At 37.4% G+C, this 16724-nt stretch overlaps 1 protein-coding gene across 3 annotated transcripts in view; it reads left to right on the forward strand.

Moving 5' to 3' along the window:
- Positions 1 to 16149, forward strand: part of Mettl25 (methyltransferase like 25) — a 65286-nt gene extending 49137 nt beyond the window's left edge. Inside the window, exons 9-12 of one of the 3 annotated variants that reach the window (XM_021205117.2) lie at positions 1217 to 1310; positions 13415 to 13489; positions 14109 to 14180; positions 15940 to 16149. In XM_021205117.2, coding sequence (XP_021060776.1) covers positions 1217 to 1310; positions 13415 to 13489; positions 14109 to 14180; positions 15940 to 16041 — 343 coding nt within the window. In that variant the 3' untranslated portion in view covers positions 16042 to 16149. Of the gene's footprint in view, positions 1 to 1216; positions 1311 to 8029; positions 8213 to 13414; positions 13490 to 14108; positions 14181 to 15939 lie in introns of those variants that run through there. The other 2 variants (XM_029542638.1, XM_029542639.1) reach the window with 2 other exon arrangements.
- Positions 16150 to 16724: the final 575 nt, after the last annotated feature.

A 16724-nucleotide genomic window follows, 5' to 3' on the forward strand; every position in this document is an offset into this window, starting at 1 on the left:
CGACCCCCTCCCAGATACCACAGGCCCTTAAAAATCCCAGTGCCACGTGTGGGGTACCCCAGTGCCACGTGTGGGGTACCTCTCTCTGAGTTGTTAGCCAATGAGGTACCATAACCCACCTCCAAAAAGTTACAAGCTACTGCCATATTTTGGTTACCTTCCAGATGGTGACAGAAAAATCCTATTTTTAAAAAGACATCAATTACTTAAGTTGTAGGATATGGAGGAATCAAGTTTCTACTCGCCTGTAAGCTCTCTCCTCGCTGGCTGTTTTACTAAGAACAGCACTTAGAGAAGTGAAGGAAAGGTGATGGGGGGTTAAGGGGGAAAAAGGAGAGGAGCTTGGAAGAAATAGGGGTGCATTTGACCAAAGTATATGCATGAGTATGTGTATGAAATTCTCAAACAGTAATTTATAAAATCATCCAGGGGATACGTGGAATTATGATTATTTGACATGGTAAGTAGAATTGAGGTTGCTATCTTGAAGTGTGACTGAAGAAATCTAAGCTACATTGCTAAGGTAGAAGGGTAGAATATAATGTCTAATCATGGGTTTAATCTCCCATGAGTAAATGAGGCTTTATTTACCACTTTTGATAACATGTAGGTACTGATATTCTTTATGCCTCTGATTTTTATGCTTAACATTAAGCTTAAGTTGTAGCCAAAATTGAGAGATGTAATAGTCCATCTTAGCATTATTTAAATTGAAAACTTGCATGACACTTGGTTTAAATTGCACTGAAAATCTGTAAGGCATAAATGATAGTCAGACCCCAATTGGCTCTTAGTGCTTCGTAGCTCCCTGACTAGCTGTTGAAATAGTGCCCCTGTTAGAGCATGTTGCCATAAAATGTGTAATGTAATGTCAAGCCAATAAAGGGAAAATGTGTTTTGAGCACAGTGGAAACTTTTGAGGACCTTGTTAAATCGAGATTTTTTTAATAGTATAAGTTTGAAACATCTCTTACATAGTATTGTGTGCAGAATATTATCTTCTACTGCTGCATGTTCCAAGAATTCTCCAAAGCAGATCCTGATATAATGTCACTTACAAATGTCACAAAAGTATTACTTCATTTTTATCACATCTGGATCTTGTGCATATAGATGGAAGATATTTTAAAATAAGATATTTTAAAATGTTGAAATTTAAAACTATCTATACTTGAAAGTGGAAAAAACTAAAAAGATATTCGCTTTTGTTTTACAGTGAACAGCACGTTGGTAAAATTTATTCCAAATGTTCCTCTTTTCTGGAGTATGTCAGAATGTCTCTAAAGAAGCTTGGATTAGATGAGTCCAAGGTCAGTGAATGATTACGCTTTATTTTCACATAGTACAAGAATTGCTGGTAGAGTCGCAGGTTGAGGCAGGTTAGAATTGTTGGCTTTCTGCTTATCTCCCTCATGTGAAAAGTCTCAATTATATCGAAATTAAGCTTCTATTGCCTTTTTTGCAACTCACCTTCCCTGTCAAAATACATCACCAGAGAGATTATTTTTTAGTTAAAAGAGTAACTTCACTAAATAAGATAGGGTTGAAAGGCAGAACATTGCCAATGTAAATTAGAGTTAAATAAAGAAGAAATGATTAATTTTAAAATTATTTATTTGCAGTTTTATGGCTAAGTGTAACTTTATTAAATTCAGAGAGCCTATAAGTGTGCTCTTTCTGTTAAGTTGTAATATCACAGTAGATCTCATCTGACATTGTTGATAACATTGTTGAAAGTTGAAAGCTAGCTGACTCTAAGGGAAAAACTCAATGTACTTCCAATTATACATTAACTAGAAAGTCAAATTGAACTACTGTTACTAGCCTATTACATTGACTTTAAATGGGAAAGTGATAATATATTTCTCAGTTTCTTTTCTGGTCGATGTGATAAAAATGCCCTGACAAAGGATTGAGGGAAGAAAGGTTTAGTTTTATCATACAACTCTAGGTCAAATCCTTCCATAACAGGCAAATCACAGGGTAGGAGAGTGAGGAAGTTGGTCATCGCATACCCATGTTCAAGAAGAGAGAGCAACACCAGCTCACTCCAGCGGCCCCTAGCTCCGAACTGTGCTGCCCACAGTGAGTGGGCTTTCCACCTCAGTTTGTTATGTAATTAATATAATCCACCATAGACATGCTCATGGATGATCAGGATATAGACAGTCCTACGCTGAGAGTCTTCCCACAGGGTTCTAGATTATGCCCAGGTGATAATTAAAACTAACCATCACAATACGAAATTATTCTTTTGAAAAAGAAAACGTATACAGGCATAATTATTGCATCAAAGTTAAAGAGCATGATTGTCTACTGACCTGGTTGTCATTGTGAGATGTTTGCTTATTTATTTCTTAAAGCAACTAGACTGGTAGCAGTTTTTTCATTGTATTCCCTATCAAATGGTTAAGAAAAAGCTGAAAAATTTAGAAATAAGTAAATGACAAGATACATATAGAATTCCCCCCCCCGTATTTATACACAATTGTTAACTTCATGACACTACTTACTATTCATCTCTATTTGTGTAGAATTAATTAAGACCTAATTGATATAACTCTTGTAACTAGTTTTATTTAATAAAATGAAGCCTCTTTTACTTTTGAATGAATGATTGCACTGGACATTATGTCTTACTCAAAGTGAAAACATACTATGCTTTTCCAACAACATCACACACACACACTCACAGACACAGACACACACACACACACACACACACACACTCACAGACACAGACACACACACACACTAGAATTCAGGACTAATGTTTATTCTTTCTTCTGTTTTTGTCTTCTCAAGTTTGTTATTGATAATAGTAACCACAGTAAAAGTTCCTTCATACATCTCTTAATGTGGAATTATTAAAATATCCTGACTAACATTTACTAATCACTTTGTGAGATGCTCTGCTAAGCATATCACATTGCCTCATTTTCTCCTCACAAAAACATTTATAATAGACAACTGAAATCATAGGGTGAACCATGGATTCCCCCAAAATGGAGAGATACAGGAGACTGTATACATAGGAGCAAACTTTGACGTATACACGAACCACAGTTAGAAAAATCTGGCAGCTTCTCAGAGGCTCAGAATGGACAGTTCTAAGCATGAAAAACTGTAGTTATCAAGACAATTGTAAGTGGTCCCCATGCTGTTGAGGTGTTTGCTTCTGAATATAACCCAGTTCTGATGAACACTGGAGAAAAGGCCCCTCACTATTGAGGCAAGGGAAGCGAAAGAATAACCATTTTTAATAAGTAAATGACTCGTTCTTACCAAGATCCACTTCTAAAGAGACAGGATTTAATCAGAACACAACTACTGGAGTTTCATCTACACCTAACTGAAGAGGGCAAGGGAAGTACCCAACATTAGTCAGTACTATCAATCTGTCCCACACAACAGGATGTGAAAATATGGAGAAGTGCTGGGAAATTTCATAGTCCAGAAACATATTCAGTGACAGATAGATCTAAGCATAAGAGTACAAAATACTGGGCTGGAGAGATGGCTCAGCAGTTAAGAGCACTGACTGCTCTTCCGAAGGTCCTGAGTTCAAATCCCAGCAACCACCTGGTGGTTCATGACCATCCATAGTGGGATCTGATGCCCTCTTCTGGGGTGGCTGAAGACATCTACAGTGTTCTTACAGATAATAAATAATTTTTAAAAATTCCTTTTTTTTACCACCAAGCTACTAATGGCATATTCATGACAGTGCTTTTAATACAGTATATCATTTTTATACCAAAAATTTACAATGCACACTAAAGTCAAAACACAATTTGAAGAGATGGAAGTTATCCCACCTGCATGAGATGTGCCAAGAACACTAGAAATTATAATCTGCAGTTGCAAATAGAGTAATATGCTAAATGTGGGGATTAATAAACTGGACATCAGACAAGAGCAGAGGAGCAGTGTAATCAGAGAGATTTTTGGAAATAGTTGAAATATTAAAATAGAAATACTTAAAAATATTATACCCAGGCAGAAAGATTATAAAAGCCAGAGCTGGCAGATGCCTCTAAGGAAACAAAGCAGGACCTATGCACATATAAACTCTCATAGACTGTGACAGCATGAGCAAGACCTGCACAGGTCCAGCCTAGACACATGTAAGCACAGAGAAGTAGACACTGAGCCCCACCTCTAACCAAAAAGCCTTGTGCAGTTGATACCTGCAAGGAAGGGGAAATCTCCCTAGTAGGGTGTCAACCACAACGGGCAACATGCTTTGGAGCAGTTAGCTAACACAAAACAAGACTGCATGTTTTTTTTGTTTAGAGAGCTTTTTTTGTGATATGTGTGTGCATTGTGTGTGTGGTGGGGGTGTGTCTGTGGCTGTTTGTGTGTGTCTATCTGTGGATGTGTTGGTGTGTGTATGCACATGACTGTGTGCATGTGCCCATGTGTGTGGGGGGGGTATTTTATTGGGATTGGTGGCCACTTTGTTTCATTTTGATGATTTTTTAAATCGTACTAGTGTTTGTTTTGATGTTCACTGTTTCTGTTTTGGAGAGTCAGGAAAGCGAGAACATGAGGTGTTAGGTAGGAGCAGAGTGGGTGGTTAGGGAAGGAGTTAAAGGAAGCAAAAAAGAACAATCAAAATGTTTTGCCTGGGCAAAAAGGAAAGATTTTTGAATAAATGACTGAATGGATGAATAAAACGTAAGTATAAGCAGACGGAAGAAATTGTGACTTACTAAGATACTGAACATCACAGAGGAAATGACCTGAGGGTTGGGAATATGCGAGCAGTGAACTCAATCAGACTGTAAAACAGAAAACAAACCAAGGAGTCCAAGCACTGGGCAAGCTAAAGTTTTATCAGAATGAAGAAAATAAAAGGAACAGAAGAAGTACTTGAATTGCTAATGATGGAAATGTCTTCCATTAGCTAGTTACCAAACAACAGATCCGGAAATCAGAGGCCACCACCAACACCAAGCAAGACAAGTAACCAAAAAAATGCATCAAGACATATATCTTTAATCAACAGAAAATCACAGCTACATTCTGTTTAATGTGAAAAACAACATTTTCTCAATAAGATGAGAAGCAAGATTTTTTTTTTCCTCCATTCTTTTCAACATCCTACTGTACCTACTGGCTCGCCCAATCAGAGAAGAAAAGGAGTGAATGGTATTTGATTGAGAAGAAAGAAGACTGTTCTTGTTCAAGATGGCGTGATAATTCGTTCATGGCAAAATCCAAAGAAACAACAAGCAAGGAAAATAATTAAATAAGGTAGGATATAGACTATATAGAGAAAATCCTTTACTCTGCACCAACAGTGAACAAGTTTAATGTGAAATTAAGATACATCAGCATTTATGTGAGCATCCTCTCTTGAAGTGAAAGATATTTTCTAATAGAATTCAAACGAAATGCCTCTCAAGTACAAAACTAGAAGTGAGTGGAGAGAGTCTCTGTCCATGGATAGGAAGATCCCTGTCCTCAAGATGTCGGTGCTCCCCAGCTTGAGTCAGTGTTTCAGTACGTCTCAGTCAATATTTCAGAAAGTTATTCAGAAGATGTAGAAACTGTTTCTAACTCTTTTGTAGAAAAGAATCAAAAGGAACTAACAATATTAACTGAAAAGAAAGCTTACAAATTGTTACTAGGTAGCGTTAAGATTTACTGTAAAGACAAGTTGATATTTGGAGAGTAATAAACAAATGAGGAACAGAACTGGGAGCCCAGAAGTAGACCCACCCAAATGCAGCCAACTGGACTTTAGTAAAGAGACAAAGACAATGGAACAGAGTGAAGAACTTCTTCACTACTTGCTGTTCAGACAACAGGACAGACACAAGAAGATAGATGACTCTAGAAACAAACTTTTTGTTTTGTTTTGTTTTTTGTTTTTTATTTATTTATTTTTACCCTGAAGACAACAGATAACATAGCAACACAAATTATACTTCAGACAATTGGTGCTTTAAAGGAATATTTCTCTTTCTTTCTTTATTATTATTATTATTATTATTATTATTATTATTATTATTATTATTATTATTATTTTCTTTATTTACATTTCAAATGCTATCCCGAAAGTTCCCTATACCCACCCCCCCCTGCTCCTCTACCCACCCATTCCCACTACTTGGCCCTGGCCTGACCCTGTGCTGGGTCATATAAAGTTTNCAAGACCAAGGGGCCTCTCTTCCCAATGATGGCCGATTAGGCCATCTTCTGCTACATATGCAGCTAGAGACACGAGCTCAGGGGGTACTGGTTAGATCATATTGTTGTTCCGCCTACAGGGTTGCAGCCCCCTTCAGCTCCTTGGGTACTTTCTCTAGCTCCTCCATTGGGGGCCCTGTGTTCCATCCAATAGCTGACTGTGAGCATCCACTTCTGTGTTTGCCAGGCACTGGCATAGCCTCACAAGNGGCCACTATATCAGGGTCCCTTCAGCAGAATCTTGCTGGCATGTGCANTAGTATCTGGGTTTGGTGGCTGATGATGGGATGGACTCCCGAATGGGGTAGTCTCTGAATAGTCCATCCTTTCATCTTAGCTCTAAATTTTGTCTCTGTATCTATATCCTTTCATGGGTATTTTGTTCCCTATAGAAACAAACTTTACATCTTTCCCAAACTCGAAATGAGTCACATTTAGAAATGTAAAATATAGGTCTATGACACTTACAGAAGAAGCAAAATCATAATTCGTGAAGTTACCTAAACCTATGAAACACATACTTCTGAGACTGGATCCTAATGTGAAGTACATTCCTGGGCAGCAGTGGTATACAGACTGTCTATAGCCAATGCAGTGTTCTTGTGACACGGATGGGGGGTCTGCCTGTGTGCTGTCAGGGCACATTACAGGTGCTCTGAGCTTTCCTAAAGGAAGTAGTTTAAGAAAAAATTACTAGGGGTAGCTGTTTCTACTATTCAAAATACATCCAGGAGGAGTCTCAGGAAAGGCAAGTATCACTGACTAAAACACTGTCTTAAATGATTTCTTGCTTTTACTTAAGTAATAGAGATGTTAATAATGGCCCGTTGGTTTTCATCTACAGCCACGGGGCCCATTTTATTTTGTTTTGTGTTTTAAATAGAAGTGATTTGAGGGAAAACAAAAATATGAGCTGGAATATACTAAGAATGAGGAAGACAAACATCTTCAGGTATAAAACAATGGTGTATAGGAAGGAAGCAAACTGATAAGAATGTATGTGGGGGTGGGTTGTTGTCTTGCTTTTAAGCAAAAGAGATTTTTAAAAGTAGTGCCTTTTAGGTCTTTGGAAACAGGGAAAGTGATAAAACCAAAATTATATTTCTAATATAAAATACAAATATTTCATGTTATGTGTGTACCATGAAATAGAAGTTTTAAAATTAAAATTTTCACCACAACCAATAGATATATGTATATAACATTATTTCAAGAAATCCTAAATGCTATATAAATTTTTAATATTTAAATACACCAAAAGACTTAAAAGAGCTTTAACTAAATCCATAATTGTTTTATTAATGACATTTCTGTGTAATTCCATGGGCGGCAAATGTACTGGTGAGCACTTAACAGTGTAGGTAAGCGAATTACTTACTACACTCATTTAAATTGTAGTCACAAGAAATTATACTAAACATGAAAGGAAACCAAAGATGCCTAGACATCTCTTTTCAAAGGACACCAAGACTACATGTGCTGGATTCACACTGGCTCTCACAAAGCATGAAGTTTCTCCACGGTCTGCAGTCAGTTGTGAAAGCCAAGTGGACTTAGCTCTCAGGGCCTTTTTCAAACTCTGCACCACCAGCCTGTGGATCTGAATTTGTAGTCAGAAGCAGCTCCGTGTTCTCAGCTGCACTCTGGCCTCTGGCCACTAGATGTCAGCAGTAGAACAATTATAAACAACCTGGCATTTGCCAGAATTGCCCCTGTTGAGAGTCAACAACAACAACAAAAAGCCCAAATTTTGAGCTTTTTTTTTTTTTTCTTTTATGATTCTCTCTGCAGCAACCTAACAGTCACACTATGTTCCTGTTTTAAACTGCAGTTTACCATCACCAAGGAAAGGAAAGCCAGGCACACTGCAGACTGTTGGACACGGTTTCATCTTTGAGGACTTTTCATTCAAAATGATTCCCTCTTAGCTACTTCGTCTTGGAGAGTTGTAATAACCTTGGAGTGGTGTTTACTGGCCATTTTCATAAAGTATGGACTATTTGTAAAGCACATTTACCATCCTCCAGGCAAGTTAATCCTAAGTATGTACCTCTGAAGACTCTGGCACAGTGTCAATCAAGTACCTGGGCAGGTTTACAGGACTCGCTTCTAGTTGGAGGCTGAATAGTATGTCACTGTGTGTGTGTGTGTGTGTGTGTGTGTGTGTGTGTGTGTGTGTGTGAGAGAGAGAGAGAGAGAGAGAGAGAGAGAGAGAGAGAGAGAGAGANTGTGTGTGTGTGTGTGAGAGAGAGAGAGAGAGAGAGAGAGAGAGAGAGAGAGAGAGAGAGAGAGATGCACACAGATACCAGGGTTTTTTAATCCATTAATCTGTCAGTGAAAGAGTAGGTGTTATTACATCTCCACTCTTAGGAAGAATGCTCCAGTGAGTACTGCAACATAGACAGTTTTCCAAGGTGGTGATTTCATCTCCTTTGGATATGTGCCCAGAAGGAATATGGAATCTCAATAATTAAAACCCAAATAAGAAAGAAGAAGAGGATCAATCCCCCATAGTTTACCCTTCATTTTTAAAACAAATCAAAACATCTATTTTTACTTCCTCTAAGATTCACATTCCCAAGGAATACCTGTCTACAAAATTGTATGATTTCTAAAAGTAATATGTATGTTAATTCAGTCTTCTCTTGTTTCTACAAAGAAATACAATGTCAATAGTCTTTTGAGAAACAGTATGGTAAGTTTCTTACACCATAGTTACATGGGCCTCTTTGCCACTGGCTTATCCGTCCATGCTTGCTTGAGAGGACTTAAGAATTTAACCTTTAAGTGGTAGTGTTGGTCCTCTCTCAGCCAGGGGCAGAGCTGACGGCAATCCTTTGTTCATCCTGGCCTGATGCCTGGCTTGGGAGACAAAGCTGTCTTATGCCTAGAACTCATAAAAATCAAATCAAAGGTAGTCAGCGAAGTGCTGGAGGACCAGTGGAGGGCAGAAGAAAATGTTGGGTCCCCTGCATCTATATCGTAGACACTTGACTTGCCCACCATGGATGCTATGAGCTGAAATCTAGTTCTTTGCACAAACAGCAAGTGCTCTTAATAACTAAACCATCTTCTGCCCCATATTCTCATTTCTTAATCTGTTCCTCATGAGATGAATTCTTCTTTGTGCTCCCATGTTGTGACTTTCATTCTCTTGTGTGTGGAATTTCTTTTAAGTAACTTCCGTAATGCTTGCTTAGTGGGGGTGAATTGATTTCACTTGTGCTTATCTTGGAAAGTATTTTTCCATCAATTTTAAGCTATATTTGCTAGATAAAATATAATTTATCTTGACAGTTATTTGCTTTCATGACCTGAAATATATCATTCCATGTGTTTCTGGTTTTTAAGCTTGCTTAAGTTTTGTTATCACTGTGTGTGTGTGTGTGTACCTATGGGAGAGTACATACCTTGGTGTAGTGCACATGTGGAAATCAGAGAATAACTGTGTAGAGTCGGGTCTCTCCCTCCATATTTATGTGGTTCTGGGGATTAAATTCAGGACAACAGCTGGCACCTTTACCAACAGAGCTGCTTCCCTTAGTTTTTAAGCTCTCTGTTAAGGGGCACAGTGTTGCTCTGCTGTGTTTGACATAGGAAGTAATGAGTTTTTCTCTTGCTACTTAGATACTTGGACTCTAGCTTTAACATGTTAAAAATGATATGTCTCAGAGATTCTCTTTTGGCCATGTCTATTTGGAGTTCTAAATTGTCCTTGTACTTATCCATCCCTATCGTTCCCTACATTGGGAATTGTGTTATAACTGCATTGCATGAGGAGGTTTTCTGTTTACCGTAGTTCTTGGGCCAGTTCTGTGCTGGCCAGTGGTATCTCAGCAGCTTTCATCTCATTGTCTAGTGATGGGAAATAAGGTGGCTACCAAGTCACATGGTCAGGTGTGAAGTGGAAAAAAAACTGAACGATTATCGATTATGCAACTCTCATGAACTCATCCAGTGCTCCCTCTAAGTGTCATTATGACCCCCTTTGCTGCACTGCAGTCCCTCATACTAATCTTTTTACCAACAGGATAAGTAGATAAAAAGAGAAATCTCTCTTTAAAAATAATTTATATAGATACTTATAGTAGTTATTTTGCTACTGTTATAATAGAACACTATGTTCCATTACAGCAAACTGTAGGAGGAAGTGTTTATTTAGCTTATGGTTCCAGATTCTGTCATAACGCAGAATCAGGGCAGGTGACAAACATGGTGGCAGGAACAATTGAGAGCTCGTTGTTTTGAAATTCAAGAAGAAATGCAGAGAGCAAACTAGTACTGGTGTGTGACTTCAAAATCCCAAAGCCAAATCCTGTGCCAATGACATACTTCCTCCAGCAAGGCTGTATTACTAAACCTACCAAAGAGTTCCACCAAGTGAGCTCCATGACTGTTGACTAGCTAGGTGGGGCAGTACATGATAACATTCTTCTAAAAAGTAGACTCTGGGAATGGGACGAAAAGGAACTCCCCAGTTTAAACAAGAAAAAAAAAAAAAAAATCCTTGCAGACATTGTCTCAGGCAGTCAAGGTCAGCATCAGCAGTGACACGTTAGGTGGCTGGTGTGGACCATTGCTATGAGGCATGGGCATGGTACTGTACTCCAGTGTCCTCCTTGTCCTCTTTGATTTTTAAGGGAAAAAATCTAAACCATACCAGAAGAAGATTATAAAATAATTGATGTGATTTTCATTTTATAGAGGACATAAGTACACTTCTTTAATCTTTCATTTTCTGGAGGCTTTGAAGTATTTTATTTTAAATATCTAATAAAGGCAAAAAAGGTCTGAAAAGCTATTACCTAGGCACATGAATTTCATTTTTCTAGATGCAGGCACAAGTGGATAAAACAACCCAAAACGTTCAGGGCCACAAACCTGCTCACCAGTTTCTGTGCAAGACTCTAAAATGCTTCTGTTTTTACTCTTTCTGAATTCTCATTTGACTACCTCTCTTCAGGTCTTCATTTTCCACTTCACATATATATGTATGTATATGTATGTGTGTATATATACATATATATGTATATATATACTCATATACATACATATGTGTGTAGCTGCATATTGCTGTATATATATGCATATATATATACATACATACATATATATATATATATATATATATATATATATATATATATATATACACACACACAAGTTAGTGAACAGTTAACAGAAAGGTGCTTCCATTTGAATTTTAATTCTTGAAATTCTTCCAGGCAAGATGCACATGGTCAGGGGTACAAAATCCACTGGGTAGTAACACATATATAGTCTCTATATATGTATACATCATCCCAAGATATAAGCTCTGTTACAGCCAGAATAATTCAACAAATACAAGGCAGTTGGGAGATCGAACAGAGGGCCTGAGATGACAGTTTGTTCACAGTTTTCCACTCCAGGTCTCTTAGAACTGACCATTTCCTTGACTATACCCCATAGTCCTCACTTAGAGTTAAACTACGACTTTTCCTAGGGCGTGGAGATTGGACAACAGGAAAGAGTAGAATGATTTCAGTGCTTCCATCTGCCATTTAATGTACATTCAGTGCTCAAAGGCTGCAGGCATGTAGGAACAACACAGTTCACACATAAGTAATTTTCTCATTCATAAACAACCATTTCCCATTTTCTTCCTCTGAATTATATACATAATATACTGAATTATCACTTTTACATAATATACTGAATTATCACTTGGGAGCCATTTTATAGTCATGTACAAGTCTGCAGTCAGCAGTTGAACTTTATGGTTAGTGAGTCAGTTGTTTGCATTTTTAAGCTCTTTAATGTCATTTATATTATCACAATAATATAAATAGTACATAATTGATGAAGTTACATAATCAATAAACTGAATATAAAAAAACTTGTTTTTATAAGGTGAGTTTCTTCGTGAAGTCCTAACCAAAGGGGAGGCACCAGATGAAACAGCTGTCGAAATACATGAGAGCACCAGGAATCATGGTGTACCCTGGAATCCCAGCACTTGAGGGGGCCCAGGCAGGAGGACTACAAATCTTTAGACCAGACTGGGCTACACATCAAGATCTTATCTTATGACATAAAAATCAACCAACCAAATAAATAAATTACATATATGATAGTTTGAGACTGGCCCCCAAAGACTCATACTTGAATGCTCTGTCCCCAGTTGGTAAAACTGGAAAGGCTTAGGAGGTGTGACCCTGTTGGAGGAGTTGAGTCACTGGGGGTGGCCTTGGAGGTTTCAAACCCCATGGCGTTCCCATTCAGCTCTCTGGCTCTTCCCTGAGGTTGTTTCATGGCTACTGCTTCAGCCCAAAGCCTGCAGGCCTGTTGCTCTGTCCCCCATTGTATTAGCATGGACTCACCCCCGAACTAATTCTCCATTAAAATCACTTCTGTAAGCTGATTAGTTACGGTATCTCGTCAAACAGCAGAAAAGTTACTAAGACAACGTGTTAAAACAAGTATAAGAATTAAGAATCAAAAAGAAAAAACTTGAAAGCATATTAGATTTTCCTCATATCAGTCTAAATGTATCTTTTCGAATTCTTCTAGTGCTCTGAATTTCTAAATCTTAACAGTACAAAAGTGTACAGTGCAATGAGAGACTGCAGAAGGCCTTAGCTGGCAAACAGGTTTGTTAGTCATAGCCACAGACTCTTTGTCCTCTATGTCCTGCGATCAGCAGCGGACAGACAGTATAACTCTAGTCTCTCTCATGTCGATTGTTTCTACCGCATTTGCACTGGGTCTCGGGATTCTCCATGTTGCTCTCTATTGGTGCCAATTGAGAAAAGCTGGTCGCTGTGGGTAGTGGTGGGGGTTCTGCTTGCTGTTGCTGCAGTGGTGCCGGGGTGGTGTTTAGCTAGCACTTGGTGATTTTGCTGCTTAGAAACATAATGTTAGAGAACTATGTTCTGCAAGTTATAACTTCAGATGGTGAAATTATTGTTTTGCAAACATAGCAATAAATGAAATATTTTACTGAAGTTGGAAACAGTTAAGACATTGTTATTTAAAAAATGGTGACTAACATCAGTTCAGAAGATTTAAATGAAAGAATTTTGTTATATTCCCTTGCCTAAAAACAGTTTGTCTGACAATAGAGTTATCTTAAATTGGTGTTATACTTATTTTACTTCAGGTTTTGTTATAGGAATTTTTTAATTATTTAACTTTAACCATTGATAAATTTATCGCTACTGTTTTTATTTCAAAGGTCTCTGAAGAAACTATAATGGACTACTATGAGAAATATAAGCCTAGAATGAATGAGCTAGAGGCATTTAATATGGTAAGTTATGTGCACGCACACACACACACACACACACACACACACACGCACGCACGCACGCACGCATGAATTGTATTGGATATGATGCTAGACTGGAATAGTAGCCTATTAAATTTTATTATGGGCCTATCTGTGGTGGTGGTGGTGGTGGTGGTGGTGGTGGTGGTGGTGGTGTGTGTGTGTGTGAGAGGGGGGGAATCATTTCCTATTTCAGAACTATATTAGGTGTCAGTAATGTCATAAAAAGAGCACATGGTAGATTTCTTTTAAAGTACATCATAAATGCGCAGAGCGATGCTTCAGAGTCCTTTGAACACATGTTGATCTCCAGAGCAGTCATTTCACAAACTTTCCCTTTAATGAATTGCATTCTTAGGAGTCCTTTAAAAGCTTTCCATCCCATGATGGCTTCCTGGATCCCGCCTTGTGTCTCCTAGAGGACATTTCTTTTTCTGTATTTAGTAAAGAAACACTTTTGATCTGTAGGACCATTTTCTGAAGGTGTACGGTGGATATCGGGTATCTGACATATGTAAAGTTCTGTAGATACATTTTCTCAAACGTAACTGTTAAACAAACAAACCTTTAAAGTACCACTACCTTTTATGTTTTCTTGCAGTTGAAAGTTGTTCTGGCTCCTTGCATAGAAACACTGATTCTTCTTGATAGACTTTGTTACCTGAAGGAACAGGTAGATTATGTTATTTTTCAATATGCAACAGAGATTACAGTATGTGGAATGAAATAAGTAAAATCAAATAGCTGGGATACAGTTATTTCACACAAATTAGTAAGATGGCATCTCTCATGCCCTAATGCTTTTAATATACATTCTATTTTCTGCTTTATGGACACACATATGTACAGCAGATGTTTTCAGAAAATTGCCGTAATAAACTTGATGTTCTTTTAATTGTACGATAGTTAATATTCATAGGCAGTGAATACAAGCAACCATATATGTTTTAGAGCCAAAATTAATTATGGCCAGATATTGAAGATCCTGTCTACAGATTTCACTTTGTAAGATTTGATCTTTTAATGTGCTTTGGACATATGTGGCCCTTGATGTACAAATGTCTCTGTAATCAGGGAAGAGTATTTCTCTCCCACAACCGTATTGTTTCATCTGTGTCGTGGGGGCTGCTGAGCTGAGGTTAATAGATTACTTTGAACTGTTTGCTCCCTTTCATGGAATCAGCTTACTGCCCACTATAAAGCCTTTATTTTAACAACCTCATTTTGCCATTTAGGGATTTTTCTTTTCTTGTTTTTTTATTAGATATTTTCTTTATTTACATTTCAGGTGTTATCCCCTGTGATTTTTTCTTTTCAAAAGACTTCTTGAAACAAAAGGATTTAAATAAGTGTCTTCACTTTAATTGGTGGTTTTACAGATTAAGGCAGTTTTTAAGTATTTAAATAATATACTTTCCGTAGCCTCCAGTCACTTCCCAGTCACAGCACAGCCTTGACCCTAGTTGAGGGGTGAGACACTCAGTCCCTGCTTTAATAAGTACTCATTTTCCTTCTCAAAAGAACTCTATTGACCCAGGTAAACAGGTACACAAACCAGCTCACAACAAAACTGATTGGTCCAAATAAAAAGATACAAGCATATGATCATTCATTTTGAATATTTAAATGTCTTATGAAGGTTCTCATATTAGTTTTTAAAATCTAAGCTATGTAATATTAAAAAAAGAGAGAAGTGAAAGGGCTGATAAGCACCCTGCCTTTCAGACTCAGTTGTTAAATGCTAGGAGCATTTTGTAATGATGTCAGACATGTAGACTGCATGTACATGTGTGTGCACATTATTTACACTTTAAACTGTAATAATTGTTTAGTGTTTATTTTTAATTTATATAGCATTCCTTCTTCTGTACAAGGTGAATAATGTTTTCTCATAAAAATGTTTGTTTAAAATACAGTATTTGTTATTGGCCTTCTCCTGCTTTTCTATATTGAAACAATACTGCGGCAGCCAATCTCTGTAGGTATTTATGTTTTTAACATCTTGAAAATAAAATTGTAGATGTTAATTTTTATTCAGCATAAAAAGTACAACCTTTGGTTTCTATTTATATTTTCTTTTTTTATTAGATATTTTCTTTATTTACATTTCAAATGTTATCCCCTTTCCTAGTTTTCCCTCTGAAATTCCCCTTTCCCCTCTCCCCTCCCCCTGCTCCCCAACCCACCCACTCCCATTCCTGGTCCTGGCATTCCCCTATATTGGGGCATAGAGCCTTCACAGGACCAATCCTCCCATTGATGACTGACTAGGCCATCCTCTACTACATATATAGCTAAAGCCACAAGTTCCATTTCTTTGATTGGTGGTATACTTTTATTTTCTATCACAGTTTGATTCATCTATATATTCTGATTCCTCATTTTATTTACTCAAAAATGGTTGTATATGTAAATTCTTTATCAATTTTCAGGAAGGTGTAGCCTGGTCTGCCCTCGTGAAGTTGTTTGACCCTGTGCAGTCCCCCAGATGCTACGCTGTCATTGCTCTGAAGAAGCAGTGTGGTCGCAGCTGATGCAGAGGGCTGGACAGCCTTGTTGGGGACTTACTCAAAGACTGCTTTCTTAAACATTTATATCCTGTTATGTAAACATTTTTAAATCTATATTTTAAATAATAAAATATTGCCTAACAACACAAAATCATAGTCAGTGTTTTCATTCTCAAAGCATACATTGATAAAATAAGAATTTATGTAAATATTATGATCAATATTCTTGAGTGTATCAATAGTAGATTACAATCTGATTTTAATTTCTGTTCAATGTTTGGAAGCTTTAGTGTTTACCACACATCACATTTTAAGCTTTATTTAAAATGGAAATTTGGAAATGATAATTCCAAATGTAGTTGTTATCAAATACTGAATATTATGTTGCATTTTCCAGAACATTTTGGAATATTTTTCCACATTGCTATAGAGGTGGATATACATATGAAAAGACTCACGCTCGGGTCAGTTATAAAACAGGCCTAATATAGAGCATATTTTAGGCTATTTCAATAAGGTACATGTGGAGATATTCTCTTTCCTTAAGGAAATGTGTATCATATGAGTAATAAGTACTCCCTTAAGGATTCCTGAGGCTATTTATCCTACAAAGATGAAGTGATAGGGTGATGCTTGGGGGAATCGAGCTGTGCTCTGTAAGAAGCCAGCTTGAATGAAGCCAGATTGAATGGGAAACCTCCCTGTCC

This window comes from Mus pahari, chromosome 9, assembly GCF_900095145.1.
Source record: "Mus pahari chromosome 9, PAHARI_EIJ_v1.1, whole genome shotgun sequence".
Taxonomy (NCBI): Eukaryota; Metazoa; Chordata; class Mammalia; order Rodentia; family Muridae; genus Mus; species Mus pahari.